Raw genomic sequence first — 26,509 nt, 5'->3', positions numbered from 1 at the left:
CCATACGCCTGCTGTGAGAATCAAATGAAATAGCACATGCAACATGTTGGGGATATCGTAAGCACTTCATAAATGCTAGTTGTTGTTACATTCCTAACGGGGTATGGCAAGAGCTGGGACAGGAGCACAGAGGAAAGTACCTGGATAAATTAGATAGTAATTAGTGATCTTTAGCGAACCCCACAGGACTATTCTTGGAGAATTCATTTTTTTTTCACGTGTTCTCCACATTTGCTTTTCCAGCCTTCTGCCTACATTACTGCAGCATTTCTCCACTCAAAAACATGAATGGTTCTCCCTACCTCCCCTACCAGTCTCTGGTCAGGCCTCTCACACCATCCTGCCTGACTCCTCACTGCTCTCTGCCCATGGGCTCCAGGGACGTGGTTGCTCTTAACCCATCCTTCCCCCCCTCCCCAGACCAGTCTTTCCTTTACGACACGGGGGGCTTTTGAAATCCTCTACGTGAACTAACCCAGTCCCTTCGTCTAACCATCTTTGATGAATTGGGAAAATATATAGTTGGGGAGCAAATAAGCAACTATTTTATTTTGAAGTTTAATTTTTTAAGGAATTTTGCTTAATTATGAGGGAACTTTGTAAAGCACAAAATGTTCCTTTAAAAATTAACCTTACTCTGGCCTAGTTGCTGATTTACTTCCAAGCTGGATGGGGTTCCCATGTAAAGATTAATTTTTAGCCTTGACCCACTTCTGTACTCCTGGGGCTCTGGGTAGTGATGTATCTTTCCAATCACAGAGTAGTGAGTCTGGCTTGGAGTGGCTGCCTCCAGACACCACTTATCCCAGGTACTGGAAGATGCTAAGATCAGGTTTGTTGTTGGGTCTTTTCTGGGAGTTTGGAGCTGAGGAAGGAGATGAAGTGGCAGGTAGGATCATCGTCAATGGTAACTGTAGGTTTCCAAGGTGAGAGGCTTGTAGGGACATGTAGTAGACACTGAAGGGACTGGTAAAGGAAGGTTTGCTTGAAAGACACTATACCAAAGCTTACGTCTAGCGAAGTTAAGTCTCAGAACCACCTGGGGAAATATTTATGGGTGTCCTTTCGAGGGAAAATGGGTCAAAATATGCTTACTTGAAAGGGTGGTGGAAAATCTAAAAAGTACACCCCTTGCCTTCAGGTACTCCTCGTATCATGACCACTGCTTCCTGGCCTCAGGTAGAGGAAAACACTGACATGGCTACTGCTTCTAAAAGGCAAAAAAGTGTGTGTTTCTCAAACAATTGGACTGGCACAGTTTCTTTGGGGAATAAACTTGTTTGGAAATAGGTACCAATTCCCTGTAATGAAGAGCCTCCTGAGATTGTGATTGAGTCAAGTTGAATCTATAGATCAACCTGGGGAGAACTGCCCAAGAACAGTGATCAAGTCAGGGCGGTGTTGGTATAAGACAGACAAATAGATCAATGGCGTGTAATAGGGTCTGGAAATAGGATAAAAGGAGAAATAGCTTTTGATTATATTCTACCTCCTAGCAGGAAGCACAACTCCCAAAGTCTTTCCTCTTAATCCCTAGGCTACTCTGCATTTTACAAGATCCTTTGATTCTCACAAGATCACTATGAGATAGATATTCATATCTTAATTTTATAGGTAGATGAGAATTGGAGATGGCTAGACTAGATGGAGTAGAACATCATCAATGGGATACCGTTTGAGAAACAATGGGAATATTCGCAAATTCCCAGAGAACTTTTCCCAGAAAAGGATTTCTGTTATGCTCTATGTCATATCAACTAACAGAGAACGAGCTATTGAAATCTGTCTTCTCCTCTGACTCTCAGCTTCTTGAGAGCAGAGATTGACATCATATTAGTTTTATTTTAAATCTCTAGTGTTTAGCACAATGCCTAGATAAATTATCAGATTATGTTTGGCTATGCTGTAGTAAAGAATAAACCCTGAAATCTTAGTGACACAAATATTTGCTTCTTGCTCATATGAAATCATCTGATCTCCAGGGCTGCTCCATTCCAAACAGTGATTCAGGGATCCAAGCTGCCTCTATCTTATAGCTATGCCTTCTGGAGGCCATGGCCTCTAGATTGCTGTGGCACGAGAAAAGAAAGACAGAGGATCACATATGAGCTCTTAAATTCTTGGCCTAGAATTATCACATTTCACTTCCACTCCTAGCCCATTGGCCAGAACTAGTCATATAACTCTGCACATCTTTAAGCAACTGGGAAATGTTGAGGAGCACATAATGAGCAGTAAATGCCTCTGCCTTCCCGGCTAATAGCACGTACTCAGTAAACCTTGGTGGAGAAACTAGCGAGTAAATTTGACACAAGGTTCGAACTACACTATCACAGAATTACTCAAATCTTGAAGCAACTTTCAACCTCCAGAGCCTCAGATGAGTGTGCACATACCATCAACAAAAGGAATAACACAAATGGATCTACTACTTATTGATGATCTACTCTCTACAAGGCATTGTTCTAGAAACTTTATATGGGCTATAGTGTTTACTCCTCATGAGGGTCCTATGGGATAGCTGTTAATATTCTTCTTTCACAAATAACTTTTTCATGGAATCATGGTGAGCAAGTAGCAGAGCTGAGGTTTGAGCCCCTGTTTGCCAAGTTACAAAGCTTGTGAGAGTATCTTCTTGCCTCTAGGGACTCCTTCAGGTATTGATGCCTTATGGAGACTCATTAGCAGCTGAAAGCAATGGTCTTTAGAAATACAACCTAGAGTAGCTGCCATAGTGAGTGGTGCTAGGAGGAGGGCAGAGACAAAGCTCCATTCCACAGCTGGCTTTCTCCGTCCCCAACTCTTCTACCCTTTCTCGGCTCTCTCCTGTTGCGTCCCAGTGACTGCCGCTATTAGGTATAGAGACACCAACAAGACCTAAAGTCAGTGGGGAAAACAATAGAGTTGAGAGCTTGTTCTGAACATTTGTGTAGTTTCTGACATCTGTTTTGCACATTCCACCCTTTTTGAGCAAATGAAGGGGCAAGAGCAGTGATCTTTACACAGGACACCTTTCCCAATGGTCTAGATTTTGTAGGAATTGACCAAGCTCACTTTACGCAGTTCTTCCAACCCTACAGAACAGAGACCTGAACGTCTCCTAATATACCACTAATACTCTATACTAGCTCAAGTATATCTAAAGAAGGCAGAAGGGTTCCTGGTCAGGCTTTGCCATTCTCATCTTTGAGCATAGATAGTTCAATTGCATTCTCTGGGTTTTAATTTTGTCATCTATAAAACAGGCTCTTGAACATCTACTTTCTGATCACCCTTTATCTCACCAGGTTATTGTGAGCATCAAATGGAATAATAGATGGAAGAGTGCTCTGTAGACTGTTAAAATTGATTTAAATGTTCAAGGTCGTTATTTATGACAAGTATAGGGGAGAAAGAAATATTCCTCTACCCTCCAGCTTCTTCTGGATGCTCTAAGCATTAAACTGACATGAGACAGAATAACAGGAGAAAATCAAATTTTATGACATGTATACATGGGAGACACCCAGGAAAACTGAGTAACTCAACAAAATGGCTCAAGCCACCATCTTAAATACCATCTTCAGCTAAAGATAAAGGAGGATGTTGGGAATAGTGGTTTAGGACCTCAAGGGTGAGGAAGGCAATTCACATGGAGATGGAAAAGCAAATGTTTGGTAAATAAATGTTTGTCATGCCTTATAAAGACAATGAGAGGTAGAGAGGACTTTGATCAAATGGGCCTTGCTAGGTTCCTCCCTGTCTACCACATGAAGTTCATATTCTACTAGAGTTATCTATGGTGATAGCTTTTGTAACAGGCTTTTTATTTTAAGTTCTTTTAGACAGTTGGGGGAAGGCCAAAATTTCTTCCTGAATCTTTTGTTCTCAAAAATAATCAAGCCAAAAAGACACATTTTGGGATAGCAAATACTCCTGCCCTACGCCAGCTAAATAGTGAAATTTTCTTCCTTTCTGATTGAGTTATGATTTTGTGGAGGGAAGGAAGCAAAGCTGCATACACCCATGGCATTTTAAACACAAGCTCCCTCAGTCTATAAACTACACTTGTCTGTACACATTTGCTTCTTTTGATGATGCTTAAGAGCCAGGCTATGGAGTCAGAACACATTATTAAGATGTGTGATGTTGGGCATAAGATTTTAATCTCTCTGAACTTTAGGTTTCTCATCTGTGAAATAGGGATAATAATATTTATGTTTGGGGATTATTACAAGGGTCGAAACATTAATGAACATAAAACAGTTTACACAGTGCCATCATTGCAATCTTATTGTCATCATTATTATTAAGGAATCATCATGCTGTCTCCAAAGGTCTTTGTGTAACCAAATTATTCCACTGCTCAATAGAATAAGAACATCTCTAACATTTCAAAACACCATATGAGGGGCCAGCCCTGTGGCAGAGCAGTTAAGTTCATGCACTCCGCTTTGGCAGCCTGGGGTTTGCCGGTTCAGATCCCGGGCACAGACATAAGCACCACTTATCAAGCCATGCTGTGGCAGGTGTCCTATATAAAAAATAGAGGAAGATGGACACAGATGTTAGCTCAGGGCTAATTTTCCTCAAAAAAAACACACCGCCGTATGAGCTCTTGGATCAATGTCTCCCAGAATGTCCTAAACGGTCTCCAAGACCTCATAGAAAGCACACAATTTATAACACACCTGTGGTCCAAAACTCTACTTGGAAGTCATTTGTTTGGAATTCAACACATATTTTCCTATAGAAAGAAAGCTATTAAAATAGCGGTTGGATTCCCAGGTGACTGGAAAATACCCACTTAATTAACAAAGTAGCAGAAAATTGGCATATTTGCAATGCAAATGAGTATAAAGCAATGTTGTTGCATTTCTAGTCATAGGCCAAAACTGAAAACCAAGAAAATTGTGTAATAAATACTTCATTTATTTTTCATAAATGCTGACGATGAGGAAAAGCAGGCTTAAGTAGAGAAACAGAGAGCTTAGTGGCAACTTAAGGAAGAAATCTTAAGCTGCTTCTGAGGGTGTTTTCGAAGGTTTTGGAGCTTCTTTACCCAGTCTAAGTGCGTCAAAATGTTTTTATTTTTTTGTTCTTGATCCAAGGGACTCCACAGCACTAATCTCATCTGCCACTATGGAGTTATTTTTGGTTTACAAATGGAAAAGGAAAGGAGATGGGAGAGATTAAGGAAATGGGAGAAGTGGTGAGAAAGATTTCTCAGAAAAAATCAGCAAATAGTTTGGAGAAATTCAGGAAGGAGGAAGAGGCATCTGTATGTAGTGAGATGGATTACCTGGTCTGTGAGCAGGGAGAACATGTGGATGAGAACCCATATCCTCCTGTAAAAGGGAAATGGCGTCGTGACTGGTCAAATAGCTCCTCACAGAAGCCGTAAGATGGTCCCACATGCCAGAACAGCTTGTAAAAAGAGAGGCCTCAAAGTTGGTGAGGAAGAGGGAAGGAAGGCTGGGAGCACCCAGGTATTCGGTGTTAGGAAATAAGCTCAAATAATGTGCTGGTTTCCCGTTTTGTACTTTATTGCTACAAAGTAAGTGCTGAACTAGAATGTTAGCATGATCTTGTCTAAACAGAGATCTTTGCATTTACAAGCAAGGGAAGCACAGAATGTGAGGACTTGAAGGACCTCGGCCAGATCTTTAATTTCTGGTGGCTCCAAATCTGGTAGAGATTAAACTGAAATATATAGAAAACTATAGTTTTTCAAATGAGGAAATGAGGCCCACAGAGAGGAAGTAACTTGCCTATGCTCATGTAACTAGTAAGTGTCAGCAACCTCCCTGAAGCAGTCTGCCACTAACTCTAGTCTACTAATTATATAACCAAGAGTTTACCCTGTACTCTAGCTTCAGCCCTTTTTGCTGATCTTGGCTAACCAACCAGGGGCAGAAGGAGTAGAGGAGGAGTTGGAATGATGAAATCCGTGTGGATAAGTCTCTAAAACCTTAAGTTATGCCAAGAAGTTAATTCTCAAATAAGAAGTGAATTCCAGGCAATGTTGCTATCCAGGCTATCCAGAGGTAATTGTCAGAGTCACATACTATGTCAGAAAGAGCACTGAATAAGGAGACAAGAGACATAGGTTCATTTTTAAATTCTGCTATGGTGTCAGCTTGTGCACATCTCTCCATCTCTCTAAAGACCCTCTCAGCTCCATCAAGCACAACCATTCTAATTGTCTTATAATTCTCACCAGTCAGGATTTGTGATCATTATGGCTTGGGGAGGGGGGACAGTGGGTAGCTAACGAACTAATTAGGTCAACATAGCCCCAGGGTAAGCATATCCCTAATATAAATGTACCTCCTCTCAGAGCCTCAAAAGTTCCTCCAACCCATGATAACCAAAGCTCCTAGAGTGAAAGGAAGACATGAGTCACTCCCCATCACTACTGCAAAAGAGGTTCTGAAGAACTGAAACATCCTGCTCCTCATGGTAGAACATGCTTACAGGTCAAGAGGGGAAGTTTAATGACTGGCAAGGAAAACTGGCTAATGAGAGTGGCTGAGGGGTGGTGGGCTGAAGAGCAGAGATTACTTTTATGCAAAACAGAATAAAACAAAAAAAGTGGCCATCATGACCTGGAATGGGTCCTGAGTCCTCAATTCACAATGTGTGAGGGCTCAGGGAAGAGGCCAGAACTGATCCTGGGCAGATAGAAACCCCAGTCAATTCTTGCAGCATCTGACTAGACTGGTGCCTGTCAGACCCACACTAGCCCGTTTGTTCCTCACTCCATACAGATGGAATCTTTAGTTCCTCAGGCCACTCCAAAGTTAGAAACAGGCTGGTCTCATTTTTACTCTATCTGGTCTGATGTTCCTTGGAATCTAAGTCCTTCACTCTGACCTTTCCTCCCCGTTTCGGGGACTCCCTGGGGGCTCACCTCCCTCAGCCACAGGTGGTATTGATTCATGTCTTTGGTCCTGACCCTGCCTGTGGGCCCAACAGCTCTGGGACCCTTCTGCCACCATGCATTCCATGACCAGGGCCTCCTCTGGCTATAACTTCTCCTTTCTCAATACTGCCATTGCTATGGTGATGGCCCTAGGCTTTGCAGTCACTCACCTTGAGGTTATCACCCCATATACAACAATTAAAGCTCTTTCAGCCAACCTGGAACAGTGTAATCTCTGAAACAAAGCCCTCAAAGTGTAGCCTTGACATTATGTCTACCACCCCTTTGGGAAACTGGGCATAAGTTCCCAGGGAACTAACTCAGAAGGTCTTGAAGGATACCACCCTGCAGTACCAAGCACCTAAAGGGGGTCATCAGAGGCAGCCTTTGCTTCCCCTCTGGCCTCTCAATGACCTACCCTGCAATTTCCACTCTGAGACTTCTTTTAGAATGCCTAGGAATTTTTCATACAAATAAAAATTCTGATAGCCAAGAGTTCCTGAAGTGACACCAACATGAATTGTATGAGTTGCAGGGGAGGAAGAAGTTCTCCTCTACCCTTATAGATTCTTCTGGCTGCGCTAAGAATTAAATTGACATGAGACAGAATAACAGGAGAAAATCGAACAGATTTAATAACATGTATACATGGGAGAAAACCAGGAAAACTGAGTAATTCACCAAAACGTCTGAAGCCACCACCTTAAATACCATCTTCAGCTAAAGATAAAGGAGGATGTTGGGGGTAGTGGTTTGGGATTCAAAGGGGAGGAAGGCAGTCCACATGGAGATGGAAAAGCAAACATTTGGTAAATAAATATTTGTCATGTCTTGTAAAGATAATGAGAGGACTTTGATCAAATGGGCCTTATTAGGTTCCTCCCTGACTACCACCCCTAGTTCATATTATACTATAGTTCTCTATGGTGATAGCTCCTTCCTGGAACAGGCCTGCTATCTTAAATCCTTTTAGGCAGTCAGGGGAAGGGTCAAAATTTCTTCCTGAGAAGTTTCTTTTGTTCTCAAAAATAATCAAGCCAAAAAGACACATTTTGGGGTAGCACAGAATCAGATGAAACCTTCAAAGGAAGACAATTTGTTATCTAGCCTAACTGCATTAGATCAAATGGCAATATTGAAGAAAGCAAACTCTGCCTTGAAATGTCTACTGGCCCCAGTCAGTGTCCTTCCCCCTTCCCGTGGTTAGGGAAAACTATTTGAACCTCACATCATTAGCAACAGGTACCACTGAATGTCCTTACTCTTAGACTTTAGTTTCCTTATCACTGGTATGCTAGTTGTGCCTCACCATTTTTTACCATGAGACAAAATGCATGAATGGATTAAATGAGCTCAAGTTCTTGATCAGGGTGCAAGACACTTTTATCCATTCCTCCCCTTTCTCTTCCTCTTGGACTGTTGGGATAGAGGAGAAAAGAAGAAAAAATACTGAAATGGAGATCAAATAAAATGGAAACACAAGAAAGCCATTAGAAAACTTGGATCCTCCCTTTAATTTCTGGTGTCTTTAAGTCTGGTATGGATCAAACTGGAACACATAAAAATGTATACTGCTAAGTCTCCCTCCCAAACTTAGAGAAAGCTTTGAACAACGAAGTTGCCCTTCTCTTCAACTATAAGCCTTATATTGGACCTCTGATAAAAATAGTGGGCTCAGCACTCTACCAAGCTTTATATATGCTATGAAAAAAAAATGCATCATAATCGTATTTTCACCCTAAGAAATTCTTTAAAATTCAATATAACAAGTAATTTATGTGAACCAACTCTTTTTTTTTTTTGCATCATGAAATTGAAAATGGAGAATGTTTATCTTTAGACATTACCAGAAGACATTATTCTGAGCCTTCCCCTGTAATAATTTATGGCCTGATATTTCACAAGTTATTTCATTTCCTAGCCCTCATTTTCTTCAAATGCAAAATGAAGAGATTAATACCTTCTCTACCTACTTTACAGGGAAGTGTAAAGGAAATAGCAGATAGAAAAGAAAATAGTAGACAGAAATGAGATAAAATAGTGTTTAGTATATATAAAGATGCTTTCAGATGACATAATTCACATTGTTCCAGGCAAGTAATCCTGAGTGCATTTGAGCCATTTCTCTTGGATTAGACACAAGCATTGTTGAGTTTCTATGCTAGAAATCTGCAGAAAAGCATTTCTGTGAGTGTGTAATGTATAGGATATGGAGATTTGTTGAGAGATCAGGAGTTGAAACCTGGTGGAAAATTCTCATTCAATAAGGCAGAGAGATGACAGACGGGGAATGTTAAGTTCAAGTAATGAACATTTATGAACAGCACCTCAGCGTCATGTACTAACCTAATGCCTGGGGCTACAAAGTGTGTTGGGGGGGTCCCAGGTTCAGTGATTCACTAGGAAGACTCATGGCACATAGCATATAATTGAGGCTATAATTTATTACAGCGAAAGAATGGAAAGCAAAATTAGCAAAGGGAAAAGCTCAAGGGGCAAAATCTAGAGGAAACCAGGTCTAAGCTTTCAAGAGTCCTCTCCCAGTGGAATTAAGCAAGATGCACTTAATTCCTCCAGCAATGGATTGCGACAACATGTATGAAATTTTATCTACCAGGGAAACTCATTAGAGACGCAGTGCCCAGGTATTTTGTTGGGGGCTGGTCATATAAACACCCTCTGCCTAACCCATACCAAAACGGTAGCTTCTCCAGAATGAAAGCAGATGTTCAGCATAAACCACGTTATTTGCACAAACAGTTTAGAATAGTGAGCTATCCTTATCAGGCACTGGTGGGAACCTTCCCAAAATCCAAGTTCCCAGACTTCAGCCAAGATCCAACCCTGAAAGCAGGCCTTTCAAGGGATAACATTCTCAGTCCTGTTGTGTTAACTCTTCTATGCACACAGAGGTATAAATTAGTGATTAAATACAGTTGGATAAACACAATGATTAATTCATTCAACTAAAGTTACTGAGCCTTCGAAGAGTCGAATAGGAATAAGATAAATTAGACACGGTTGCTATACTTTGTCAAACTCAACTCAGTACCTCAATAGCTCCCTGCCCACCCATCGACAGGGTGCATTGCCTATAAAAAGCTCTGTGGCTGTGCTCCAAATTCCTCCCCCTAGCCTCCATCTGGATCCCACCGCACATCCCAGGAGCTCTGTTTTCTGTCTGTCATATAACTTCTTTCTGCTTAGCCCCTTAGGTGGGTGTTTGAGGTTACTTCTCTGTTTTACATGACTAGATTCTGATGTGGCCCTAGATGCCCTCAGGTCAGTTCTGCTCCATCCCTACTCCCACCAAGATTTCCAGCACCCTACTTTTCATTTGGCCTTCTTGGCCCCCTCGTCCGTTAGAAGAGCTGCCCCATTTGTGTTTGAATCCCTAGTTCCTAGGGCTTTTTCCCATCTCTTAGTCAATGACTTAAGTCATTCCATTTCTACTCATGGCCTTTAACTAATATTTACCCCACTGCCAACTGCCAGGGAGATGTCTAGAGCTGTGAACTACAGATTTCTCAGTCTTTCCTGATGGAATCCTCTCATGCAGGAGCTCTACATTCTGTGACTGATTGCAACCAGTGCCTTCAGCATATCTGCAGCTAGTATTCCCATTGCTCTTGCCCCTACTGGAGGGATTTACCCCCAAACCTGCCCTCTCCTCTTTCAGGGGTGGTTGTATCAGAAGTACTAACCTCCAGGTTTATAGGGTTCAGATTGGGGATGGGAACTAATGGAGGTAACATATGTTGTTTTCTTGGTGTCAAAATTAGCAACATATTCAATAACCCAACTGAGGAGTTGAAAGATGTCAGCTTCCTTCCCCACATGAACTACAGCCCCAGGCAAATCATACATCCAGAGGTTCCTGGGAACTCCCATATATAAGTATCAATTCAGTCCCAATTTTCCTACCCTGATGGATCTCCCCCCAAAAAGGCACAGAGGTATGAAATAGCCCTCCAGTATTCAGTGACTCAAATGACAAGGAAAAGCCACAGAGAAATGGAGCTGGTGAGACAGTTAGATGCTGTGTCCTGGAAAGCTGTGAATGCCATGATTTTGGCCCTTCAAAGACAAGAGGCATGATCAGACTTGCATTTTAGAAAGATCCCAGGCAGCTGGAGGGAAACAAGATGGAGAGTGAATCTGGGGGCTAAGAGACAAAGATAAGAAATTCTTGTAATAATCTTCCAAGAGGTGGTGGGGCCTCAAGTAGGCTTGAGGCAGGGGGCATAGAGATGAGGGGACAGACATGAGGGGTATTTCGAAGACCAAATAATCAGGACTTGGGGATGAGGGTGGGAGAATGGAGGAGTGCAACATGACTCCCTGCTTTCTGGCTGAGGTATCAGCATCTTTGCCAGTACGTCCATTGAGATAAAGAATACAGGGGGTTAATGCTGAGTCCATAGCTTCATGCTGTAGCCCCTCTTCGCTCTCTCCTCTACGTCTGAAGTATTCTTACTGGTTTTTGTTTGTTTTGTTTTGGTTTATCCTTTGAAGCCCCAGAAATGCCCTTCGTGTGTTTGACAGACTTTCAGGCTCAGGCACGGGAGCGCCTCTCTAAGACAACTTGGGATTATATTGAAGGAGGAGCTGGTGAAGGCTTCACAAAGGAAGACAACATCGCAGCATTTAAAAAGTTTGGTCTTCTGTATCCTTTCTATTATTAAACTAGGATGCACTGGTTGAGAGCTCCTTGGAAAGTAGCAGTTTTGGCTGCTGCCTCCAAAGAACAGAGTACTCAAGCTGTAATAATGGTTTTTGTAGTTGTTGTTTTGCTTTGAGGGGAGGTTGGAGCGTGGACAGGTGGGTGGGGAAAGGATGGATACAGAGAGAGAACTTATCTCAGTGCCTCTGCAGAACTGGAACAAGTGAGTCGCTCCTCCTCTGTTTCCCAGAAGCTTTGCCACCTGACGAGATAGGACAAGAAGGTCACCAGTCACTTGGGCAGGGAGGAGAAGCTGCTGGATAGCCCTAATGTCTTCAGTTCCTAAACTTCTAGTTTTGAGGAGATAATGTACGACAGGAAAGAGGACTCAGGTTAGAAGAAATATGAAGACCCAAGGAGTCTTAGGGATGAAAGAAGAGCAATTCAAGGGTTGGACTGGAACAGCAGGGGATAGGTCATGGGTCAGTAAACCACAGCCCACAGGCCAAGTCAGGCCCACTGCCTATTTCTGTATGGCCCACAAACTAAGGATGGTTTTTCAATTTTAAATGGTTGAAAAAATCAAAAGAACAAGAAGAACTTGTGACATGTAAAACTATATGAAATTCAGATTCTGATATCCATACATAAAGTTTTATTGGAACACAGCCAAGCTCAGTCATGTACATATTATCTATGGCTGCTTTTGCATGACAACAGCAGAGCTGAATAATTGTGACAAAGACTGTATGGTCCATAAAGCCTGAAATATTTACTATCTGGTCCTTTACAGAAAAAGTTTGCTGACCCCTCTGATAGAGAGGTCAGAAGAAAACTGAAAAATGGGATGCAAGGTGAACACTATACTCTGTATTTCCCTACCTAATTAGCCCTTTACCAAGCACTTTAATTGCTCTATCTCATTTTGTCTTCACAAGACTATTAGGAAATTTGGATCGTTGCTCCAATTTCACAGATGAAGTAACTGAGGCTATCTAACTCAAGTTTGCACAATCAGGGTTTCCAGAAAAATCTTTCTAAGTTTGTGTACAGAAATAACAAGATTTTGTGAAAAACAAGCATTTTTGGACCCTGAGGCTAAGTATCTATTGGTCTTAAAAGCATATTTTAAGTATTAATTGTGAATTTTCCTGCCTTCTTCTAAAGCTGTATTTAAGTCAAATCTTCAAATGAATTAGCCGCTAGTAAAAAAAACAATAACACCATGATCGTTCCCTGAGATTTGTCCTTTCAGTGACCTTTTCTTACTTTGCGGAGACTTGATTCTAACCTTAGAGGGAAAGAGCCTGGAATTCCTTCCTGCTTATTCTTTTCTTCCCTAGTGCTTGATATGATGAATGAATCAAAACATCCAAGTGCTGAGAGTCTGGTCAGGGAGGCATGGCTCAGAGACACAGACCTTTGACAGAGCAAGACAGGGAATGGTGTGGACACAGGAGGTAGGTTAATAAGGAATAGGCTTGGGAGAGGCTTCCTGGAGAGGGGCCTTCAGTTGGTCTATGCTGCCTAATCAGCTACCAGCCAACTGACCCCACCAGAGGTTTCTTGGAACACAGTCTGGTCTAAACCCGCACCAGGAATCTGGAGGCCTCAGTACCAGGTAGCACCCGCATGCTGGAGAGTAATCCCACTAATAGAAAATCTCTTTGTTGTCCAGCGCAGAATTCGCCTCCGTCCCCGGTACTTAAAAGATGTGTCAGAGGTGGACACCAGGACCATAATCCAAGGGGAGAAGATCAGTGCTCCCATTTGCATCTCACCCACAGGTTTCCACTGCCTTGCCTGGCCTGATGGAGAAATGAGCACAGCCAGAGGTATGAACAAACCCCACCTTGAGGCTCCCTTCCCAGGGGCCCTGAAGTATGCAGGAGGTATCCTTCAGAGCGTGGCCAGGCAGCTCCAGGATTTCTCTACAGAAAGGGCCTAGGGACAGCAATCTGGTTAGAATTAAGGAGGGTGGAAAAAAGAATGCTTAAAGCTGTGTTTGTGAACGTATCACCTAAGATCGAGAAAATACCCATTTTCCATAATAAACATGGTTAGAGTGGGAGAGGGGGCTACAGATGATTAGGAGATTTGAAATCCCACCAAGCCACCCCACAGAAAAGGCACACTGGCTCCTCTGACACACTCTCTGTGGGGAAAAGGATGCTTAGTGTGGCCTCAAGGGGAGGGCTCTCTTTCACCCCTTATGGGCCAAGGCTGGGGCTGAATGGTGAGCCTCTGAAGTTCAGATGAGGAGAGTGTCATGACATTAGGTCCTAACACAAGGCCCTGGCAGGTGCTCTTATTCAGATGTTCCATTTTCTTTCACCTCAATTGATTTTGTCATCTTATTGGACAAAAAGTTTCTTGTGGGGTATGTCTCCTTCCTAGTAGCACCTCATTCTCTTCCCTTATTCCCCACCACCACCAAAAAAATAATAAGGAGTAGAGAAGAGCAGAGAAAAGAAGGGAAGGGAAGAGAGAAGGAAGGAGGAAGGGGTTAAAAATATTCCTGTGGCTTCTCTGTAATCTTTGTCCTGAGTCAAATCTGTTTTTTCGCAAGTTTTTCAGAGCTTCCCTGGGCTCTTTTCCTTTGACTCCATGATATAGGAAGCAATGAATCCAAGAATTTTCTAGAGCTGAAAGTGACATCCATCTGGTTAGGAATCAAGTCTGGCTAGGTTGAAATACAAATAGCCTATATGAATATGACTACTTTACTAAATCTTCATGGTTGAATGTGTTGTGTTGTTTTGAGGGTGGGGCAAAAGAATGGGTTATCTCCTGTTGACATCAGGAATTGAAAATATTAATTCTTGATTAGGCAACACTCTCTGCCCATGGATTGTAGAATGGTAGTGACATTAACCTGTTGGAGAATCGTACAGAAAATGATTAAAGCAAGAAATGTGAAATATGCTATGCAGCAGCAGCAGTTGTCCACGTCATCATCACTATCATCATCATTAACCTTATTATCACCAGCATTTATACAGTACATCGCTTTGTAATTTAAAAAATGCTTCCATATCTAGTATCTTCTTTAATCTCCCACTAACCCTGTAAAAGAGGCATTAGTATTTCCTCCATTTTACAGATAAAGAAAATGAGACTTAAGTTCACAAAGGTAAAAAGTGGTAGAACTAGTGTTCTTCTCACTTTGGATATCATGATTTTTCTAGTACAAGCTCAGTCTTCTCCATTGGAATTACATTTTCTCATCCTTTGTCCTCTTTAATTCCCTTCTGCTTCATTAATGAGTTCACCAGAAGCCCATTTCCTATCTCAAAGCTGCAACATGGCCCAAAATGGTTCTGAGGACTAAATGAATCTCAGTTGGAAATATTTTAGTATGAACTGCAAGGTTTGTAAGACAGGTTGTACAGAGGGGGACCCAGACAGCTTTAGGCCTCCCAGTCTGATCAAACGCCTCCTATCCCTGCCCCATAGAGAAGCAGAATGAAGTCAAGATGTATCTTCACTCACAGGGCAAGCTGGTCAGAGGCAACACAGACTCCTAGGGCTTCTCATCCGAGTCCAGAATGCCTCTATCTCCTCCAACCTGAGTTGTGTCATTTGCTTTGCAGCTGCTCAAGCAGCTGATATCTGCTATATCACCAGCACGTATGCCAGCTGTACCCTTGAAGACATTGTTGCTACTGCCCCCAGGGGTCTCCGGTGGTTCCAACTCTATGTGCAGCGCGACCGGCAGCTAAACAAACAGCTGATCCAGAGGGTAGAATCGCTGGGTTTCAAAGCTCTGGTCATCACTGTAGATGTACCCATAACTGGCAACAGGCGACATGACATTCGAAACCAAGTGGACTTGAAGACAAACTTACTGCTGAAAGATCTTCGATCACCTAAAGAGGTAGGAAAGATACCAGAGCCAATGGGCGAGCAATCCAGGAGGCACCTTTCCATCCCCCTTTCCTCCCTTCTTTCTTTCCACAAGAATTCATTGAGTGTCTGTTCTGTGCAAGACACTGGGAACGCAACAGTTCAAAAAGTGGATTTGGTTCCTGGTACCCAGAAATTCCAGACAAGCAGAATATAAGACAAAATGTTCTCATGCCTGGAGTTGCCCATCCTTTCACCAGAAGTGTTCTGGCCAGGGCTGGATATGGAGAAATAAGAAAGCTAGGGAAAGGATTTTTTCATGAAATACGAGAGTAAACTAAACAAGTTCTTCCAACATTTTCTGCTTTATGACACACTTAGAAAACGATAATTTTGGATAGCATACTTAGATAAACTGACCCTCTGAAGAGGATGCTCACACCCAATATGACTGGCCCACGGAGTATAGCCAGCCCAGGCTCCATCCTGCTGCCTTGAGAACTGAGGGGTCAATATCTCTGCACACCTAGAACTCATCCCTGGGGCACCAGGGTACTGCAGCACACTTGTTTGGAAACTATGAATAGGTGACTGCAAAGACTACTTCCCTCATTAAAATCCTACAGTCAGGGCCTGGCCAGATGGCATAGTTGTTAAGTTTGCATGCTCTGCTCGGGCGGCCCAGGGTTTGCAGGTTCAGATCCTAGGTACAGACTTAGCACTGCTCATCAAGGCAGGCTGAGGTGGCATCCCACATAAAATAGAGGAAGACAGGGGCCCGCCCGGTGGCACAGCGGTTAAGTTCACACGTCCACTTCTCGGCGGGCTAGTTCGGATCCCGGGTGTGGACATGGCACCACTTGGCAAAAGCCATGCTGTGGTAGGCGTTTCCACGTATAAAGTAGAGGAAGATGGGCACAGATGTTAGCTCAGGGCCAGTCTTCCTCAGCAAAAAGAGGAGGATTGGCAGTAGTTAGCTCAGGGCTAATCTTCCTCAAAAAAAAAAAAATAGAGGAAGACTGGCACAGATGTTAGCTCAGCGACAATCTTCCTCAAGCAAAAAGAGGAAGATTGGCAACAGATGTCAGCTTAGGGACAACCTTCCTCACACACACACACACAAAATCCTACAGTCAGATGGGATGGAATGCCCCAGAGAAAGCAAGCCATGGTAAAGTTGGAATCCTTCGGCTACAGTAGAGATAACAATACCAGCCTTTTCAGCAATGAGCAGCTGTGATACCCAGCCAAGTGACTCAACAGTTCTACTCATTAACCTCAAATGGGCCTTGAGGTTTTCTAGAATCCTGATCTCAGATTCCAGGGACATGTTGTGATTTGCGGATATTTGGTTCACATGGTGAGCCAAGGATAAATATTGGGTAATATCTGATTTAGGGTTATTGAGGTATTGCTTAGTTCTTATTACTCTGTGCATATCTCAGCCATAACACTTTACATTGGCCTACGAATGCTTTTGCTTACCTTATCCCACTTACTAAACTGTGAGTTCTTTTAAGGTAGGGACTGCCTTATTTGTCTCTGTGTCCCCAGATCCTGATGTCATTATTGAGCAGGGACACAATTAATGGTTAAGGAATAAGCAATTGAAGTAGAAATTCTTTTTACACAAATTTTGTTAGGAAAAGGAGCTAGAAGTAGTATTGTTGCTCCTCTTTTCAAGTTTATAAATGGTGCTCTCCAAATGTGTCTCATCTTTGGAATGGATCAAACAGTCTTGAAGGAGTTCGGGACTAAGTTTCTCTTTTATTCCCCACAGAGTTCAGGGCCTTGTCTCCAGATGTCCTCCATAGACCCATCCAACTGCTGGGATGATCTTTCCTGGCTTCAGAGCATAACTCAATTGCCCATCATCCTGAAAGGGATCTTGACAAAGGAGGATGCAGAGTTAGCTGTGAAGCACAACGTCCAAGGCATCATTGTTTCCAATCATGGTGGGAGGCAGCTTGATGAGGTTCTCGCTTCTGTAAGTAGGATGACTTCAGAGAGGGTGTCTTTGTGAGTGGTGGGTGTGTTTGTGTCCACAGCAAGGTACTCTGTGCAATTTGATGCATACTCCCATCTCTCTTGCCTCATACGTTGCTATGTACCTGTGAATTTTAACAACTTCTAATCACTGATGATAGCCTAGGGGCCGGCCCCGTGGCCGAGTGGTTAAGTTCGCGTGCTCCACTTCGGTGGCCCAGGGTTTCACTGGGTCGGATCCTGGGCAAGGACATGGCACCACTCATCAGGCCATGTTGAGGCGGCATCCCACATGCCACAACTAGAAGGATCCACAACTAAAATATACAACTATGTACTGGGGGGATTGGGGGAAAAAGCAAAAAAAACACCCAAATAGAAGATTGGCAACAGTTGTTAGTTCAGGTGCCAAGCTTTAAAAAAAAAAAAAAAAGATAGCCTAGTGTGTGCCAGGTTATTTTTAGAAATTTTACATACATCACCTCTAAATCTCACAACAGTCTTGCAAGATGAGTATTATTATCCCTATTTTACAGATAAGGATACTGAGTTTAAAGATATTAAACTCTTGCTCACATTTTGACAAGTTAGTAAGGGGTTAAGGTGGAATTTGATGGGACAGATGTTCTAAAGCCACTGAGGTCTCCTGCCTTCTGGAAGAAAGTGTTCTGCTTGAAGTTTGCCTGTTGGCATAGTTGTAACTTCATGTTTTCTCATATGACACATCCCAGGAAGGAACAGTCTCTCCCTCAAGCTAACAAATAATGTCTTTCACAAGAAAACTTTAAAATATCCTAGGAATCCTTTGCTAAAAATCTGACACAGTCTGTAATTTTTTCCCCTAACTTATGAATTGGGGAAATGGGGAAAGAAAATGAAGAGGAGGGAGGCAGGGAAAGAATCTTTAAATTGGAATCAATTGACTTATTTTCATGGGTATATACAGCTTGTATTTTCTCAAGAGATTCCTCTATTGCTGCTTGACTTATTTTAAGAAAGGGAAGTGGGGTTTGTTTTCTCTGAAGTTTTTTGGCCTTTTTATTATATAAGTAAAACATATTTACTGTTTACTGTTTATAAATTATAAAATATACGTAAGAAAAAAAGAATAAGATAAAAATCACCCCTAATTTCATCACTATCATTAATAACAATATTTTGGTAATTGTTTTTATCAACTTCTTAATGCAAATATAACATTTTGGGTTTAAAAAACTACATATACTATTTTGTAATTTTCTTCTTTCACTTATTAATATGTTAAGAGCATCATTTCAATGTATATGCTTCTCCTATTTTTAATGGTGTGTGGTATGAATGGACAATTTTTATAACCAACTTCTTGTTGTTGAACATCTGGATTGCTTCCAAGCTTTCGCTACTTTAAACAACACATCGGTGACCATCCTTAAATCTTTAGTACATTTTCAATTACTTCTTTAAGACCAATTCCAGGAAATAAAAAAGCTACATGAGCCAGTCTGTACATTCCAAGGTTTGTGATGCTTGGAGGTTTAAGGTGCCAATTACTCGCCTCCTCCTCTCCACAGGCATGGAATGACATGGAGATCAAGGGGCACACTTAACTGTGGCTCTCTGTGAGAGCAGAACTGAAGGGAAAGATCAGGCCTCCTGCTTGCCACCCCAACTCTTCACCTATGCCCCCAGCATAAAGCAAGTCTGTAGAACACACGCAAAGCTCTGTCACCCAACTCCTGCCATGATGCCCTCAAACCCACCTGTCACACACCCAGTAACTGGCAGAACAGATAGTACAAAAGAGCCTCACAGGCTCTGAGCAGTCCCAACTGTGCTTATCAGATTAGAGTGGAAAGCAAAGAAGTGGCCGTCAAAAACAAGTAGCAAAGAGGGTAGAATACCGAAATCACTCTAGTAAAACATTATACAAGAGGCTATCTCTCATGAATGAGTTTAGCTAGTCTTGCTCCCTTTGGGAGGGCTGAGTAATAAGTGGAGAAAGAGGCTGACTAATTCTCCCACTGCACTTCAATAAAGAATGAGTGTTGGCAAAGGCAGGAGTCAGAGAGAAGAATTTCTCCTACCTCATCATGCTCATCAACATGTTGTTCTCCCAAGCCTCTTGACTTAACAACCAAACCCCAGGTCACCCAGGAACAGGACCAAGATTAGTGTGAGGCTAGCGAGGTACCTGCCTCTGGCTCAAAATTTAAGGTGCCAGAAAAACTTAGTAAGATAAATAATAGTTTAATGAATTATTTTAAAAATGAAAATTAATGCCAAAAAAAGCCACAGTGAACAAAATATCAACCTTATAATAAAGACAAAATCTGTCGCTGTACTTGCATAACCCCGCCTCATTCATCTCACCATAATCCTGGCCCTGGATCTAATTTATTTTATTTATAAAAAACAAGTCCCCAGCCCACAGGTCAAAGTTTCCATTTGATTTATTAAACATTGAGTTCAAATATTATTTGTCTTAGTTTTTCGGCCCAAGGTAACTGTCTCACTCTTCTCACTCTAGTCCCCTCCTGGTGAAGCCCGTGACTCTTTGAGCAAAGTCTCTGTGTCTGTGAAACCCCTTGTGATTCCTCCTAGGACTGGGGAGAAAGATAAGCTAGCTATTGTCCCCAGAAACCTCTAATGAATGTCCTGCTTTGACCTATCAAAAATTAACTCTAAAGCCATATTGGACCTTAGGCTGAAATTCACTCCCTAACCTGTATCTCAAATTCCATCAGCTCCATTGTCCAGTATGGCTCCAGCAGAAGAGTTTGCACAAACACATTTCTTTTTCACAACATCATAGAAATAATACCATGCTGGCGCCATAAAAATACCCTTATTTGAACATGCATTCTCTCCATTAACATGTAAGTCCAAAACATATTTAATTCTCCTCCACGTATAAATTAAAGTGCAAAGTTCTTTCCTCCCGGATTTCATACTCTGCTGAGTCTTAGCCAAAGGATCTCATTCAGGTAGAATTCTGATTGACTCCCTCAGCAGCAGAAGTCCCCCTAGGGCCCAGTTGCTACTCCTCCTCTCTGGTTGTCCCTCAAAGAGGCACAGAACAGGAGCCCTGAGGCAGTTCCAGAACCCTTTCCCCAAGTCTTTTCTCAGACTCTGCTCTCACCCCTCCTCACAGACTTGGAGGTGCTCAGGAGCACAGCTGGGTCTGGGGCACCTTGGGGCAGCAAGGTCTGTTGGCCACAGGTCCTGAAATTGAAGAGGCAAAGTGAGAGATAAGGTCCAGTGGAGAAACCAAGCCAACGTGATAAGCTGCTTTTGTTTTGTCTTTCAAAGCCTTCAAATCTACTTTTACAATGTTGCTGCTGCAATCCTATCCCATGTCTCAGATAACCCGTGAGGGAGTCAGGAACAAGTTGCTCAAACATGTGTAAGGAACAATGTGTAGCCCAGTTACACAAGAGAGGCTGCGGTAAAGACACTTGGGCCACGGCCGATCACTCTTGTTTTGCCAAAAAGACTTAGTGCCTTAGTAGTGGAGAACATTTCTAGCCATACCACCTTAGAAACAGAGAAGGCAGAAGAAAATCAAAAGTCAAAATGTTCTTTGAAAAGAAGAAGATTAAAATGAATGGAAAATGTCTGCCTTAGGGTGTGAAGAGGAACCAAGAGGTTCTTCCAAGCTGTAGGCATCTGAACAAGTGAGTCAGAGAGAAGCTGCCCTCTGCAGAGCAGAAAATGGCAGGAGGGAGAGCCCACAGAAAGTTCCTGGGCCTTCGGAACGTAGCTGCACTGCTTTGATAGGCGCCAGCAGCCTCAGGTGCAGGAGGGGAAGAAGCTGTGAGATATGGCCCGGCTTGGACTTCCTGGTCCTCGCCCCCATTGAGGGGGCACTGCTGTCCCATGATGCCCTGAGAGTCAAAACAGAAATCCCTCGAGCCACACATGTCTCTCCTTTTCAGATCGATGCCTTGACAGAAGTGGTGGCTGCTGTGAAAGGAAAAATTGAAGTGTACCTGGATGGTGGGATCCGAACTGGCAATGATGTGCTAAAGTCCCTGGCCCTTGGGGCTAAGTGTGTTTTTCTGGGGAGACCAATCCTGTGGGGTCTTGCCTGCAAGGTGAGAATGGCAAAATGAAAACCAGCAGAAAGATAAGGTGCTTCTCATTGTTTTCCTTGCTTTTCTGTAGGTTAGCCCCCAAGCTTAGCCATTTTTCCAGGTGACCCAGGTTCCTGAAGAACAGTTGCACCTGGGCCATATCTCCATGATTCCTCTGAGCATGTTGCAAAATTTCAAGAGCTCTCACCCCTATCTCCCTCTTCGCTTCCCTTGATTCCTAACATAGTTCTAATTTCACAGATACCCCCCATCATCCCCACCACAGCTCTGAGCACACTTGGAATTTGTACTCAGCATATGGTCGGAATGTTCCTTCATGCCTCTTTTTGTCTCCCTGTCTCTCTCTCTCTGTCTTGGGACCAGGGTGAACGTGGTGTTGAGGAGGTTTTGAACATTTTAAAAAATGAGTTCCACACATCCATGACCCTTACAGGTAAGTTTTTACAATTCTTTTCCTGATTTGGAGCTGAAAGTGGGAGGTCTGAAGAACAAGAACAGCAGCCCCTCCTTCTGGCTCAGCTTCCCCCGCCCATTCGCTGCCCAGAAGAGAAGGCAGGGAAGAAACATCCCAGACAAAGACTAAGCACAAACTCAAAATGTGATAACACCTGCTACAAAAGCAAATGCACCTTCAGATTATGGGAGGGAGGGCTCCATTTTACTCTGGCCTGTTCAGATCACATCAGGCTTGTTGGATGTGATTTTGAGTGTCATCTTTTAAGTAACATTCATGGACTGTGAGAAGTTGAGATAGATAGTATGTAAAAGAGGATCATGGACGGGCTGAGGAGATAGATACAAACAGGAGCAGAGAAAGGGGAGAAGGAAAGCCTTGTCTTGTGTAACCACAGACAGCAAGACAAACATAAAAGTCTTGACATTACGTACAGGTGGATTTCAGTCAAAACTGAAATTCTTGTAAAGTAGTGCTCATAAAAACTTATACATTTTAGCAAAACCTGGAATCCCAGGGATCCTGTAAAATAGTGGTTCTCAAGTCATGAATGTACGTTCCCTCTTCAGGAGCGTTTGATTTGGATTTTTAGTTGATTTTTTTCTGATTGGCACAGTGACTGCAGGATGGGTACTGCAGGTACTTAGTGCACAGGGATGCCAACTGTCCTAAAATGCTTGGAGTGTCTCATAGAAAAGAACTGTCCTACCCAACGCCAGTGGCCAATAGCTCTGTCTTTGACTGTATTTGTTCTGTAGCTGGTCATGATTGCAATGTGAGAGGACAGAAAAGATGAACCCCATTAAGACTTCCATTCACTCCTCAATTCTAAACTTTAGTAATAACAGAGACCTTTTCCGGACGTAAGGAAATAATGAATCAAGAGCTCTGACATGAAATCAATACCACTTTCATGCCATTAACTTATTTCCACAGATGTAACCAAGCATTTGCCATGTGCCAGGCACAAGGCAAGACGTCCAGGCTTTTCAAGTCTGGTTTTAGTCTGATATTTAGACAAGTATCTTGTATTCAGTGTCCAAGTTTCCTAGTGTCCATTTGAGTTGCAGACTCAACTTTTTGGGCTTGAGTAGTACCAGCTGGAAAACTTAGATCAGCTTTAACACCAGCACCAGCCTAATTTCCACTGAGCAGATGAATAAAAACACGGGAAATGGATCAAGGCTTTGAGGACCAGGACCATCAGCTTTTGACTAGAACCCTATTACTCAAAGCCTGTGAAGATAAGTCAATAAATGATCCAACGTCACTGAGTCCCTCCCACGATGGAAGGAGCACAAGTGTGAACAGATATCATATTGGTGTCTTTTGCCCCTGGGAGGGAGAGGGTAGAGGGATGGGAAGACCTATGGGCTTCTGCAGATTCCAGGAGGCTGAGATGACTTCTGCTCCCCCAACTATTTTTTGATGGTGAAATGATGTTTGAACCTCTTTTAACAGAAACTTGTTGGGGGAATTCACAATAACAAAGCTTTTTTATTTCACCGAAAGTTTACACTAAACAATGACTGGGGTGTACGTGGTGGCTGGAAAATGTTTTTCTGAAATAGAGAATGGAGAGCCCCCTTTTTAAAAAGTGGCAGGGTAAAAAGAAAGGAAAAAGAGTATTGTGAGCAGTTTCATGCTTGACTTTTTATACTCCTCTCCTTCTAATCGTTCTACAATGAGAATGTCCTGTTTGAAATGTATAGAAAAATTAGTAACCACAACCAAATATGGGACAGAGAAGAGAGTTCGGGAAGAAGAGAAAGAACAGGAAACCCAGGCAGAAGGGCACCCCTCAGCATCGTCTGTGTGAGAATGGCTCCTCCAGGGAAGACGCACAGGCTAGTCCTGGGGGAGAGGAGATCTCGGATGGGGGCCTGTGCTTTTGCTGGAACTCATAAAAATACAGAATCATAGCATGAAACCCCAGAGATTCTGTCACCCCTTAGGCGTTCCCTGCACAATGCATGCAAGACGCCTGACACAATTGGCACCCAGGAGGTGATCTGTCGATATGACTTCTCTCTCCTAACTCCCCTAGGAAATGTGTATATTTTTCACTTATGACCCTGTGTCATCATAGCCATGGAAGAGAAACCTATTTGCCCTATTGCTGAAAACAAGATACGTTTAAAAGTAATGTTTTTCTAGCTGCAAGGCCAATTGCTGAAATTTTATTTGTAGAAAGGTTAAAATCATGATTTGTTTTGAAAATCAAAAATGTTGGTAATAAATCATATCAACACAAGGCTGCACAGACTTCACTAAGGTCTCATTCCTCGTAAAGGGAGAAGGCTGAATTAGAAAAGTGCATGAATCTTCTTGAAGTTTATTGTTTGGAATTACTCACTTCACTTTAAATTAACCAAAGCATTTTAGTGTGAATATCATTCTAATTTACAGTAATGAAAAAGCAAGAATAAATTGTACTTATGCATTCTCTCTCCAACTTTTCCTGAACCTCCACCAAGTGTAAGGCAGTGTCCTTGGTACCGTGCAGGAACCATAAACCAGTCTGATGAGAGCTTACACGAAGCAGAGTAACGACACAAATATTACTAGGGCTGACATGTGAATGGAGGCTTCAGACTGTCTCAAAATGGCATCATAACACTTTGATGCAAGTACTGAGACACTTTTCATAGTTCAAATATTGTTTTCACTGCAATATACAATCAAAGATTGTATTTTAGCATCTCTGTGCTCCTTGAGTAGGCTGGCCTGCTTTGAAGCCCCACTATTCTCTGCCCTGAAACTCAAAGCTCTCAAGATCATTGTCAGTTGTGAAGAGCACCACATCTGGCTCCAAAGTCTTGCTTCTGCTGAATTAGTTCAATTTGCTAGTTATTTATGTATCCCAAGCCTGCCGTTACTGTCCACTACAATCAACTCTGCATGAAACTCAGCTCTTTCCTCGGTCTCCATCTTTAGGAAAAGTCTCTCTCATTAGTTATATTTTTGTGAGTAATACGCTTCGCTAAAGTAATGTTTTGGAAGGTGAAGCTGCATGCATCATAGATGTGGAAGAACTTCAAGCGAAACATTACACATCCTGTTAAATTCTTTCAGCCTTCTCACCCCCAGGGATTTTTCACTGTCTACCTGAGCCCACAATTCTCCACCACAAACCATCATGCCAGTTTCTCTTTCTCCCTTCTCTCTTTACTTCTTATCTGAAGTGACTCTCCTCAATCCCTGTGTCTAGTCTCAGCTACAGTCTTAAATTTGCATTTTAATCAAGATCCTCCATGAAAGAAGGGTGTTTCACTTTACGGAACTTTCCTTGAGAAGGCAGTTGCTGTATGAAATACTCACCCCATCTCTTATGCTGTCCCTGAGTCATGTTCCTCTGTGACAGATACTTCCTATATTCCCGAGCCTTATCAAGACCGAGATAAAGGCCAAGTTGCATACATGAATTGATAAAAAGAATGCCAAAATAGTGTTTTTATATTTTTACCATGCCATTTTGACACGGTCATGTTAAAAGAGGACAAGGGCACAGGCGCACAAAATAATTCCCAATGCAATCAGAATCATGTTATTCATTCTGTGTACATAACATTTTATCAGGGTGAGCATGCAGATCAAGTCAGGCTTGTTCTCACTGCATCATCCCATTACCATGATGGGGTTGGTTACTGATGTCTTAGAGAAATGAACTTTTTAACTGCATTGTTCTTCTAGGCTGCCGGTCAGTTGCTGAGATCAATCGGGACCTGATCCAGTTCTCCAGGTTGTAAAGAAAGAAAGCTAATAAGCAGGCTGCTGAGGTTGCCCACAGGAGGAAGACAAACTCATAGCGTGCTGTGTGGTGCCATCCTGCCTAGGCCCCATCCTACCCGGCAGCTCATCCCTTGCACCTCTACCACTCTAGCCCCTGTACTTCAGGCTCCCCAAACCCCTCATCTTCCTCAAATGTGTCAAGGTCTTCTTTGCCTCACTGCCTTTTACATGCTAATCTCTTGCCTGAAATCCTCTGACAGAAAAGATCTTAAAAAGGTAGATCACTAATGACTGAAATAATGGGTTAAATTTTTTGCACATCCTATATATCTCTATGAAACAATTATAGAAATTTGCACTCTGTACAGAAGAGCTATACATATAAAATATTCCCCAACAGAAATCATACTCCAACCTGTAAATAATAGGGAAATAATATAGTTTAAAAATTAGGCTTTGGAGCCATACAGACATGGGTGTAACAGTAAGGACTGCTACTGACAAGCTGTGTGACTTGGGAAAGTTTTTCAATCTCTGTGCTTCCGTGTCCTCGTCTATCAAATGAGGATTATACCGCCTAGCCTGCTAGGTTGGGAGAAAGACTAAGTGAGATAATGTATGTAAAGTTTTGAGCACAATGCTTAGCACCTAGTAGAAGTTAAAGACAAGTTTAAAGTTTAAGTTTAAAGCTTAAGTTTAAGCTTTTATTATTATTGTTTGTCAAATTCCTATTCCTCTTTCAAGACCTTGTTCAAATGTCAACTATTCTTATCCTGGCTACTTGCTAGGTGCTTCCCATTAGACTTTGCACATTCCACTATTAAAATCCTTATTAAAGTGTTTTATATTTA

The 26,509-nt window shown here is 42.4% G+C and overlaps 1 protein-coding gene across 9 annotated transcripts; it reads left to right on the top strand.

The window, feature by feature from the left end:
• The first annotated feature begins 698 nt into the window (after positions 1–698).
• HAO2 (hydroxyacid oxidase 2) lies at positions 699–26,509 on the top strand. Of its 9 annotated transcripts, none has more exons than XM_008516132.2 (8): positions 699–809; positions 11,420–11,558; positions 13,251–13,402; positions 15,161–15,444; positions 17,194–17,400; positions 21,314–21,472; positions 21,836–21,905; positions 25,620–26,509. In XM_008516132.2, the coding sequence occupies exons 1-8, from the start codon at positions 740–742 to the stop codon at positions 25,673–25,675; spliced, it is 1,137 nt and encodes a 378-aa protein (XP_008514354.1). In that variant the 5' UTR covers positions 699–739; the 3' UTR covers positions 25,676–26,509. The 9 variants fall into 9 exon arrangements, with proteins under 9 accessions (XP_008514354.1, XP_008514357.1, XP_070463831.1 ...); XM_008516133.2 differs by having other exon boundaries at positions 722–809; positions 11,450–11,558; XM_070607732.1 differs by having other exon boundaries at positions 740–809; positions 11,420–13,027; positions 13,246–13,402.

Source organism: Equus przewalskii, unplaced genomic scaffold, assembly GCF_037783145.1.
Source record: "Equus przewalskii isolate Varuska unplaced genomic scaffold, EquPr2 ChrUn-13, whole genome shotgun sequence".
NCBI lineage: Eukaryota > Metazoa > Chordata > Mammalia > Perissodactyla > Equidae > Equus > Equus przewalskii.
This window is presented reverse-complemented; position numbering and strand designations above follow the sequence as displayed.

Coding starts and splice junctions, on each gene's coding strand:
- HAO2 (XM_008516132.2), top strand. CDS start 740: ATGTATCTTTCCAATCACAGAGTAGTGAGTCTGGCTTGGAGTGGCTGC. Junction 11,559..13,250: donor AACATCGCAGCATTTAAAAA/GTTTGGTCTTCT, acceptor TGTCCAGCGCAG/AATTCGCCTCCGTCCCCGGT. Junction 17,401..21,313: donor TTGATGAGGTTCTCGCTTCT/GTAAGTAGGATG, acceptor TCTCCTTTTCAG/ATCGATGCCTTGACAGAAGT.